Source organism: Malania oleifera, chromosome 7 (genome assembly GCF_029873635.1).
Source record: "Malania oleifera isolate guangnan ecotype guangnan chromosome 7, ASM2987363v1, whole genome shotgun sequence".
In the NCBI taxonomy this organism is placed as follows: domain Eukaryota; kingdom Viridiplantae; phylum Streptophyta; class Magnoliopsida; order Santalales; family Ximeniaceae; genus Malania; species Malania oleifera.
Window position 1 is genome coordinate 625,570 of NC_080423.1, and position 11,931 is coordinate 637,500.

An 11,931-nucleotide genomic window follows, 5' to 3' on the forward strand; every position below is an offset into this window, starting at 1 on the left:
TACATAGGAGAGGGATCCAATCCCCATATAAGTTGAGGCCCCTTCACCTCCTCGAGCGATATGGGACTCCTCCCCACCTCAAGAACCTTAGTTTTGGGCTGTCTTCTGCCTCTACAAGGCACAGGATAGTGAGTACCATTCACCCAACCAGGACATGCTGTCCCTGGCATGTGTCATCACCACATTTCCTGTTGGGATGCAGCTCTGATACCATATGTGACAGCCCACTTCCATTTTGCATGTATTGTGTGCTTTGCGGTGAACCCCTCACAGTTGAGTCCTTCCTCAAAAGGCAACTACACAGGAGAGGGATCCAATCCCCATATAAGCCGAGGCCCCTTCACCTCCCTAAGCGATCTGGGACTCCTCCCCACCCCAAGAACCTCAATTCTGGGCTGTCTCGTGCCCCCACAAGGCACAGGATAATGGATACCACCCACCCTACTGAGACATGCCATCCTCGACATGTGTCAATCAGGATCCAACTCTGATACCATATGTAACAGTCCACTCCCACTGTGTAGGAATTGTCCGCTTTGGGGCAAACCCCTCATGGTTTTGTCCTTCCTCAGAAGGCGCCTACACAGGAGAGGGATCGAATCCCCACATAATCTGAGGCCCCTTCACCTCCCCAAGCAATGTGGGACTCCTCCCCACCCCAAGAACCTTAGTTCTGGGCTGTCTCCTGCCCCTACAAGGCACAGGATATTGAGCAGTTTGGATGCAGCTCTGATACCACTTTGTCACATCCTTGTTTTTGGCAGGTGACTTTTCATGACCCCATCTAAAATTCAATGGGAGCCCTAGGCCTAGGCATAAATTTTCTTTTGCTAAACTGTCCTTTGATTGAAAGCAAGTTAGAAACCAATTAAGAGGGAATACTTGTTGAAAACACAAGATACATTCATACATTTTGTAAGACAACTAAAAACATTTTACTTTCAGTAATAAGCTCCTTACATTGGGTTGTACTTTACATACAACATTTTCTGCACTTCCTAATCTACATACATAACTGTCAACTGAATACATGCTTAGCATCCCTATTGTTTTCCTCCCAATCTGTAATATATGTCAAAATGGCAGTCTCTTGGAGAACATATCCTTCAGTTCGAACCTGAAATTATCAAGGAATAGGATGAGCAACTACTAGCTCAATAGGCATTTGTTAATTCCCCTTTATTCAAATAAGGATTTCAATGCTTAATGCATGATTTCTTACATGCATGCACAATCATAAGGTGCGTGAACAAACTCTTTATTTAAAGCAGTATGCAGGGCACACTCTTCATTCTAAGCAATTTGTTTATCTAAAGTTACCACTGCAAAACATCCAAATAGCTTGCATATACTTTTTTTTTTTTCAAATAGCAGGGCTATCCCAATTAAGTGCGAAGTGTATCCCAAACAAGTGCCAAATTCCATCTTGGCCAACCACCACTTAATGCTGAAATACTCTGCGGAGGTTTAGGGCCTTTCACCCAAGGGAGACACAATCCCTACTTGCTCAAATTCCACAACATCACAGCCACAACAACACATGGTGCCGACTATTTCACACAATACCAATTCAATGTATGCATACACAAGCTTTGCCATGGCAAGTAAAACCATCATCCTTACAAGATGAATATTTATCACATGAAAATTTCCCAACTAAACAAGATATGCAACTATGATAACCGAAGAAAACATTTATGCAATATGCAGCTATATCAAGTAATTGAGATAACAAGCTTAAATCCTCCTTATTAGGATTCAAATCTCTGCAAGGTTCTACCTTTATTTCCTTGATCAAAATCCCTAGGTGAATAAATGCAAATTAAGAACACCTACCTTGATTTGCAGCTTCTTCAACTCAGTTTAAGTTTCCCTCTGAATTTTCTTGAATTTTCTCCTGTTTTTCTCTGAATTTCCTTGATTTTCTGCAGAATTCTCTCTCTTTCCCCCTCTCCCTCTCTCTAGAACTTGGGTTTACAGCAAGAATTTGTGCGGTTTTTTTCTGTGTTGAGTCTGCTCTGCAGGGCTGGAAGGGTCAAGCCAGAAGCTAATTGCTGCCAAGGGTCCTGCAGGGCTGCTATCTGTGTGCTAGGTGTCATCTGCTGGTTTTCAGGGCTGCCCAGTAGCTGCTGCTGGTTGGTAGTGCTGCCAGGTGTCATACCTGGTTTCAGCATGCCCCATCCTGTTTTTTTTTTTTTTTTTTCCTCTCTCTCTCTCTCTTTGCCCCAACTCTTATGTTATTTGTGTTTTAGCATATTCCTCATAATAAACTTTCATCTAAGCATGCTAAGCCCCTCCTACCACTAGTAAGTCAAATGGAATTTCTAATATTAGTCAACACAAGCCAATTAATGAAAAACATGACTAGTATGAACTTGTTTAATGCAAAACAAAGAAAGTCATGCTAATTTAGCGAAGTCGTTTAAATTTTACCATGGCCTAAAGGGTATGCTTATCACAACTCTCTTCCCCTTAAGAAATTTTGTCCTCAAAATATTTTCCAACCGTTGGCTGCAAACAAGTGAGGATATCTTTCAGCCATGTCGATTTCTGATTCCCAAGTTGCTTCTTCGGTGCCATGGTGTTGACATAATACCTCGACCAAAGGAATAACTTTTTTTTTTCTCTTCATGACCCTTTCCTTCTTTTCAAGAATCTGGATAGGATTTTCTTCATAACTAGCATCCTCCCTCAACTGAATGTTGGACCATTCAAGAACATGACTCGGATCTAGTTCATACCAAGGTCTTAAATTTCCACGAAATTGTCGAAATTTCCAATTTCTGTCACCCTCGAAATCGAAATGGCAATTGATTTTATTCTTGCATAATTTCGTTGAAATCTCAACGAATCATCAAACATTTTTTGAAATCTCAAAATTTTAGCGAAACTTGTCTCAATTTTAGCTATACGATGAAGTTTCATCATAATTCAAATTATAAATTTAGGAGTGAAGTGAAATTTCTATCTTAATTTATATTATTTATTTTATCGAAACAAAAGATTATTACAAGTGCTTTTGAAATTATATGAAAAAATAAACATTGAGTAACATTTTTTTTAACCATTCATGTCTAAATTTTCATTATATATATAATAAATAATATTTAAATGATTTATGAATTTCATTTGTATTAACTGAATATGTTTAATGTACATTATCTCACAAATATGTTTGATACACATACTATTTTACAATTTTTCCACCTCATACAAAACATAGATGTATTTAATTTGTAGTATATTTATCCTAAAACTTATATTATTTTGTTTGTTAACCATTTCTAAAGTTTCATAAAGAATTCCACGCTTTACTACTAATTTTTTTTATTTTTTCAAATCGAAATTTCCGTCAAAATTTTCGTACTTTTGGAGCTTCAAAATTTTAGTCGAAATTGAAATTTTCATAAGTGGTTGCAATGACAATTAGCCCCAATATGTTTTATCCTTTCATGGAACACTTGATTGGAGACAATACGATAGTAGCTTGATTTTCATAGATTAATTCCATAATTTGTAAATGTGTAAATCAAGTGCTTCCAACATATTTTTCAACCAAACCAATTCACAAGTATCATGGACCATGGCTCTACTTAAGACTCCGCAGTTGACCATGCAACTAATGTCTACTTCTTACCTTTCCAAGACACCAAGTTGCCACCTATTAAAGCTTGATATACATTGTTGGTTCGCAGCCTAATAGCTTAAGCTTTTGGTAAAGTGGTAATCTAACATGGTATCAGAGCTAGTTAGTAGGAGTTCCTAAACTCCTAGGTTCTAGTCTTGTTGCCTGCATTTGTTGTGTTGTTTAAAAAATTTGTTGTGTTCCCTATCATGGATGTTATTTACCGTGTGTTTATCTCTCCATGTGCTGTCAAACTGCTTTTGTGGGGGAGTTTTAAACTGTTATACATTTTTGGCTAAAAAACTAATAAATTAAGCTTTTAGATAAAGTGGTAATCCAACACCACCAACAAGCAGGTAACTTATCATGGACCTTCTTATTTTTGTTTATCACTAAATATGAGTCTAGAGACCTCTCGAAGGTGTACCTTTTAAGGTATTGCAGGATACCAAAAACATAACAATGACTTGTTTGGGAGAATCAGCAAACAAAGTTGCAACAATTGTTGCAAGATATGCTTGGGAGTAACTATGAGATAATTTAATTTCCCAACAAGTCTCCAAATATTATCCTAACAGGCCAGACTCATCCAAAGGGTTTAACATTTACTTCCTTTCTGAAAGGACAGTTCCGATACTGCGATACAAGATCTAGATACCTCAATAATCAAGAAGTATTTTAATGGTCCCAAATCTTTTGTACGATCTCCCAGCAATAGGTTTACAATACAGATCCCAACACTCCTCTTTCTCACGCCTCCCAACCCTCTTAACACTCCAATTGACTGGCTTCATAATTTGGCATGCTTACCACCCTTCTTGAAACCTTTTCCAACCCCATAGTTAATTGCCATAACCAGACTTTTAAGCTCTTTCTGGATTTTCTTCTTCATTCTCTCATACGTCCTAGGGCTTAAACCCATCTTCAACACTTTCCAGCAGCGTCTACTAATTCCAAGTCGAGGTCCCAAGGAATTTTTGCAGGTCTATGTAGTCTCTCTCACCTCCCTTAGAGCTAAATTAACAGCCCTCCCCCTAAGTAAAATCCTCCTTCTGCCATAGAGTTTCTGGGGAAAGAATGGGTTGTTTTGGAAAGGGAAGGATGCCTTTACTAGTTCCTGTTGAACAATGATCCCCCATAAGATAATTGACTTTCCCAGAATGATCCCCCTGACACCAAAAGGAGGAAAAACTGAATTAACTGCAAGGTAAGAACTGAGCCCATGGCCAAGGTCAGAAGACACAGAGCCCACTTCAATTAAACCTTTAACCTGGTCTCAGTTGTGATTAAAAGAATTTATACCTGCTTGTTCATAATCTGGAACCGAATGAAGAGTATCTCTCTACACCTTCTGTGAACTCGTTGCCAGAATATCAATCTTTTCTGCCACATCCTCTTCAAGTTCCCCACTAAACCTTCAAACATTTGGGTCAAACCTTCCTTCTCAATATCACCTCTCATTTGATCAACCAAAATCCCCTTCTCTGAGTCGTATACTACCCTTTTTTTTTCTGAATCATACCTCAGACCATCTTCCATATCCCCTTCTGATATCATGTTCATCTTCTCTCTTAGGACTGAGGTTCAAGGAGTAGCTTGGTTGCAGATGACAAATTGCACCTTGCTGATTGTAGGAGCCTCTTTAGCAGAGCGCTCTGCCTCTGATTCTTCTGGAACTTAACTGTCCTCTGAATTCTGCTCAGCAGGAGCATCCAAGCTATCTTGCTCTGGTCGACCTTGAATTCTGCTCAGCAGGTGCATCCAAGCTATCTTGTTCTGGTCAACCTTCCTCCACCTCTTCTGCAGGCCTTTGTTGCTGTGGTTCTGGATTTGCACTCTTTAAGACCATCTCTTGTAGATATGAGCTGTCATATAATGACCTATATCGCCTTAATTTTCATCTGCCCGAATGATTCAGGTCAATCCCTATGATTTTGGGATATTTCCTTACCTGCCTCTACCCTTGTCACCAGAGTTTGTTTTATCACGTTGGCATAGGAGGAATATGTTGATAGCCTCTGAAACGCACTAGTCCTCCCACTCCTCTGTTCTCTGATTGTTAGAAGAACTGCTGTTGCAACATTGCCAACTGCCCCTGTTGAATTTGGAAGGTTTGTTAATGGTAGAAAATAACTCCAGAAGAGACAACATGAAAGTCCCTCCAAACTTTTTTTCTGGTGCCCCTCATGAATATGTACGTCAAGGATATTCTTGCTGTAATCCTGCTTCAAGCATATAAACCTGCCTCTGCCATTTTCAAAGATCTTCAAAGACACTCTCTTCTCTGCTTTTCTGAAGATAACTCCATGACTGCCTATTGCAACCCCATCATTGGCACGACATAACTTCCCCATCAACTTCAGAACCCACAAGAGCTTCTCCTTCTCCAATACGATGTGGGAAACAAGATTACCTGCAAATTCCATGACATGGTAGGCCTATGCATCCAATCGGTAAACAGTAATCACCTCCCTCTCAGTTTTGAAAGTTTCATGCTCTCCCATAAAGCTATAACTGCTTTGAGTACAAATATGATGACAGGTGTTGCAACTGGCCCAGAAAACAATAGAGAATGGGTCAGTAAAGTACAGGAGCTGAGTAATTCAGGTAAACGAAGGATGGTTTTCAGCTAACAGGGACTCATTGATGTAACACATGGCTGGTATACGAAGAAAGATTTCCAACTTGGTGTTTCACACAACGTATCAAATGATCGAATATAGGTTTTGATGTGGACAAAGACAGGAAGTGTTGGGGATGCCACTCAGTTCTCTTAAGAATAAAAGGATTTCCGATGTTCAAAGGGAGGAATCTGGTGATGAACAATGTTTGAGTAAGGCAGCCTGGTGTCAAAGAGGAGAATCCGGTGATAAGTAATGATCGAGTAAGGAAAACTGGTATTTGATAGCATATAGGGATTGATTTCGGTGAAAAGATCAGCAAGAAGAGACAAAGTTTGAAGAGGGAGATTAGAGGGAGATGAGGATGGTGGTTGGGATGGATGTCGCTTGCTCAAGGACTCAAAGAAGAGGGACACTGAGTGGAGGGCATCATGCCTGCATTGTTTACAAATACACAAAGAGAGGACTCGTAATTGTTTAGGAAGATATCTTCTTCTCTTATATACTGTATGTTTTCTTCCCAAGTAAAATTCTCTGTCTATCAAAAATGAGAAAAAAATTTTTTAGTCATATTGAGTACCCTGGTTTGATCCACCTCCTCTTGGTGCTACCATATGGGATTTCCGCTCATGGAGTCTTGCAATATAGACACAAAAAACCCTAGATGATTAAGTGTTGATTTCCTTCCCAAATTGATTTCGTCTTATTGGTTTTCCATTTAGATGTTTCCTGTTGTGGAACTGCTTCTAATGGGGCTTCATTTTTCCAAAATATTTTCAAAGAAAAATTTCCTCATAATTTTTTTCAACATTCAGCATAAAGAACATCTTTTCACATACTATTTTCCCCTGAGTACATTGTATATTATGATTCAATTCACCCTAAAAATCTGAAGTTCTAGTAGTTTTAATCCCCACTTGTATAAAGTCCATGAAAGATAAACCCTCCTCTGTTTCTGGAAACTGTATTCATTTTTTCATGCACTTTGACTTATATGCCGCGGTGCTTCCTGCTGTCGGCCTTGCCTATTCAAGAAAAAATTGAAGAAATTGATCCTTTGTAATATTTTATCATTTCATTCAATCAGTCGTGCTCCTACTGCCTCCAACTTTCCCAGATCCACATAGTTCTTTCATTTTTCCTAGTTCCCACCCATTTCCAGCTTCAATCCCCCCATCCCCCTGTTCCCTTGTACACTTTTGACTTTATTCCTATACTTTTACATATTTACCAAAAGACCATGGTGAAATGCCTGTTTTTATCCATATTTGATGTTAAAACGTTTAGATTATGTTAATGATACTATGTTAGCTATAGCCTTTATCTGCTCGACGGCATAGTCTTTTAACTCTACATTTGTCCTTTTTGTATTATATTTAAGATATTTTCCATGTTTAACTACAAATTTCCATCATTTTTCTACATCTAAATGAAATATAAATTTCCATTATTTCCTGACTCCTTAAATTCCCTAAAAATAAAATTTTAATACTTGCTTTGCCATCTGGTTTTTTGTCTATTTGAAATTAGTGATCTAAAAATTGATTTAAAGTTTACTGATGTTTGTCTGTCTTCTCAGACTTCTACACATGTTTGTTTGATAACCGATTTTTGTCCTGGTGGGGAGTTGTTTGCATTGCTTGACAAGCAACCTATGAAAGTATTTAAAGAGGAATCTGCAAGGTACTCTCTGTGTACACTCAACCCAAGCCAATTCTTTTCCTTTCATTTGTAAGGATGTACGGCCACCAAATATGTGTCTGATATTTTGTGAGTTGAAATTCCTGACGGTGCTGGAAATTTGTACAAGACTATGACAAAAGTGTGGAATCTGTTTAATGGCCCTTTTTTTTTTGCCACATCCCTGGCAAACTGTTATTCACTACTTGATGCCAAATAGCGTCACTCAAATGTTTTTGTTTCCAAAATATTAGAAAACCTCTGGATGCCAAATAGTGTTGCTCAAATTGTTATTCACTAGTTGATGCCAAATAGTGTCGCTACTTAAGCTACTTTAATATTGACTGTTATTACATCTCTAGGTTTTATGCAGCAGAGGTTGTTGTTGGCTTGGAATATCTGCACTGTTTAGGTACTCGTTTAAATTGGAGCTTAAAGCATCTTTGTTCTCTGGTTAACTAATTTCTTTTCGCTCGTTTCTTTTCTTGTCCCTTAGCAATCGGAAAAACTCTGTAAAGCAATATATGTGGAGTTCTTGAAGAAAACTATTGTTTTGTTGTCACTTTTTAATTCCTTTTATTTATTCTTTTTATTTGTCTGTTTGTTTGGTGTGAGGAGGCTAGCCTGTAACAGGCCAGAATGACACTATAGATTTGTGTCCCCCGTCTCCACTCTCAACCCTAGATGGTTGGACTGAAGCATAATAATTCTTTGACTGATATATACTTTCATATTTGTGGTGTGTTATTTAGTGCATATGGAGCTGTAATTTGATAAAGATAAAATAACCTCTGTGATTTTGTTATGTTTGATGCAGCACTCATCCATTTTCTGTTCTGTAAAATGTTTGTAGTCTTACATGGATTGTGTTTGATGATGTTTTCAAATATGACTAGTTATCACTATTTACTAAGATTAGTAGTCAAATAACTATACTATGACCATGCTCTCCTATAGATACCACATATCGTGAAACAAAAAAAATTGGTCCCTATAGATACCACATAGCATGAATCAAATAAATTTATTTTAATTTTAGTTGAAATGATATCATATGGTTTTTTATTTAAAAGGGGTGGACTAGAAAAATGTTGGGAATTGTTTTGTGAAATCTTTGCTTGAATAATTTTGCATGCATGTTTGTCCATCTGTTCTTGTCTCTGTGATGGAGATTATGTGTGTGCTCATGTTGTGTGCTTGTGCATTTGCAAATGCATATCCAATATGAATGCGCATTTAAGTAAACATATAGCCTACTGTTTACTGCATTATGTTATGGCAAGTTGTTGAGAAAGTTTTTCTGTGCTTGTGTTTTACGCTCTTGTACATGTTCATGAATTGCTAAGGTCATAACTTTCAATCATTAAGTCAGAGTCTCTTTGATTCTTCTGTAGATAATCATGTTTATCTTTTTTTTTTTCTTGCTAACATGGTACAGGAATAATTTATCGGGACCTGAAGCCTGAAAATGTGTTACTACAAAAGGATGGGCATATTGTATTAACAGACTTCGACCTATCATTTATGACATCCTGTAAACCCCAAGTATGTTACCAATTTTCCAGTTGAAGTTACTAGCCTTCATACACTAAGGCCAACGTAGTTTATTCTTGATTTGTGCTATTTATTTGTGATTCACTGGCATTCATTATTATTGCAAAATAAATTTATTAAGAAAGGGATGACAGAATACAATCTAAAAGAGTTAAAAAGGAGAATAGATCCTCGAAGAGAAAAGAAAAAACAACAGAAAAAAATAAATAAAGAAAATAGAAGAAACCCTAATAAGCTCTAACTAAGAAAACCCCTCCTAAGACCCTTCCCATGACTCTTATTCAGGCTTGTCTTTCTAGTATTCCGTTGTATTTTTGTCTACTTTTAAAATTCCAATGGGAGTCACTAGTAAGATTAAGAGAATTATGAGAGATTTTTTGGTCAGGAGTAGGGGGGTTTTAAGGATCATTTGGCGAGTTGGGAGTTGGTCCATTGGACTTAGAGAGAGGGCGGTTTGGGTCTTGGAAATTTGGTGTCTAGGAGCACAATTATTTTGGTTAAATGGCTTTGGCAGTTCTTGTTAGAGGTTTCCTCCTTGTGGCATAAAGTTATCAAATGTAAATCTGGACTCGATGGGAATTGGTGGGATAGTTGGGATATACTAATTTGGGTTCTAGATGTTCTTTGGAAAGCCTGTGGAAAGCTATTTCCCAAAAATACCCTCTTTTTATTCCCTATACCAAGTTTGTGATGGGTAAGGACTGTAACATTCGTTTTTGGAAAGATCTTTGGTTGGGGAATGTTGTTTTGGCCACCTCTTTTCCTCTCTTATTTCGTTTGAGCTCAGGGCAAATGATCCCATTTCTTCTTTTATAGTAGAATCGGGAGATCCTCTACCTTCTTGGGATTTTCATTTTAGGAGAGCCTTGAATGATAGAGAGACTATTGAGTTATCTTCTTTGTTGGTTATGTTGAACAAAACAATTGCAGGGTATTTCCGAGGATGATAGTCGATCTTGGCTGTTGGATTCCTTGGGTGTTTTTTGTTGCAAATCTTTCTTTGATTTCTTGCTTGGTACCAGTTACTACTCCTTTTCCACTCTACAAAGTAATCTTAAAGGTCAAAATCCCCCATAAAATCAAAGCATTTCTTTGGTTGGTCATGCTTAGTAGGATAAATACTAATGACTTGCTGCAGAAGAGGAGACCTTTAAAGGTTCTCTTCAAAGATATATGTATGCTTTGTTTTGATTGTTCAGAATTTCTTTCTCATCTTTTCTTGCATTGCCATTTTGCATCAAAGGTTTGGAATAAGTTATTCAATTATTTTGGAGAAAGCTGGGTTTGTCCTAGAATAGTGGAGTTCTTGGTAATATCTTTTGTGGGGTTTGGGGGGTGGAAGGAAGGATTTGCTTTTTGGAATTGTGCTTTATTTGCAATGTTCTAGGGCTTGTGGAAGGAATGTAACTTGCATATTTTTTCAGTGAAGAAGATTCCATATTGGTTGGTGTGGGAAAAGGTGCTTTTTATGGCCTCTTTGTGGTTTGTGGGTAATGGAAATTTTAAGGGGATGTGCTTGACAAATGTTCAGCAGGATTGGAAGTCCCTTCTAAGGGCGTGCTGATTTTAGTTTGCTGTATTTTATTTTTTGTGTTTTCTTTTATTTTGTTTTTTGTTTTTCTAGGGATATCCAGATTTCATTAGGGAGATCGTCTTCTCTCTTGATTGTACATTCTTTCTATTTCTAATGAATTTATTTTTCTATCAAAAAAAAAAAATTCAGTTATTGACTTCTTTATGGTGTATCGGGTATGGTATATTTAGAGAAGCTAGCTTTCAGGATTTAAATAGGGATTGGAGGAATTGGTTGGTTGATTTCTGTTTTTTGATGTCTTAGTTTTTCTTTGGTTTGTTCCAGATTTTTTTGGGAGATGCTTTTTCTCCCCCTTGTAAATTCTCTTCCTATTAATGAATTTCTTTGGCTAACAAAAAAAGAAAAAACTGTTTGTAAACAATTCTATAAGTTCAAACTTGGGGGGAGGCAAATTCTTAAAAATAGATGATGATGGGAATTTTTATGTTGTGGCTCTCAAAAAATGTTTTATGGTTGATATGGAGAAAAGTGGGAATAAAATTCAGAAGGAGAAAAAATGGGAGGTCTGAGAAATGGATAATGATTTTAAAGTGATTTTTCTTGTGGTAGTGGTTTATTGATGGATGAGATGCACAAAAATCTAGATTATGGATCTGATTCATCAGATGTGATGGGGAATATTTCTTATGTGCCTCCTCCATTTGAAGGTTTAGAGGATGTTTCTATCTTTTAGGAGGGGGAACTGGATGATAATTTGGTTATGAGTAATGAGCATTGTGGAAAACATGTTTAATGACTTGTATTCTATGATGTAAATAGCTTAGTTTAGTTTACATTTATATTGTATAAAGCAGCTGTAAATAATGCTGCAAATCAGGCAGCATGCTGCCAGTGAACATGTGCCTGAAATTCTGGCA

At 37.4% G+C, this 11,931-nt stretch overlaps 1 protein-coding gene across 3 annotated transcripts in view; it reads left to right on the plus strand.

Moving 5' to 3' along the window:
- The window catches only part of LOC131160379 (phototropin-2), a 192,871-nt gene that overhangs the window by 134,155 nt on the left and 46,785 nt on the right, over positions 1-11,931 (plus strand). For all 3 annotated transcript variants that reach the window (XM_058116010.1, XM_058116011.1, XM_058116012.1), the window contains 3 exons: positions 7,826-7,929; positions 8,289-8,338; positions 9,365-9,471. In XM_058116010.1, coding sequence (XP_057971993.1) covers positions 7,826-7,929; positions 8,289-8,338; positions 9,365-9,471 — 261 coding nt within the window. The remainder of the gene's footprint in view (positions 1-7,825; positions 7,930-8,288; positions 8,339-9,364; positions 9,472-11,931) is intronic.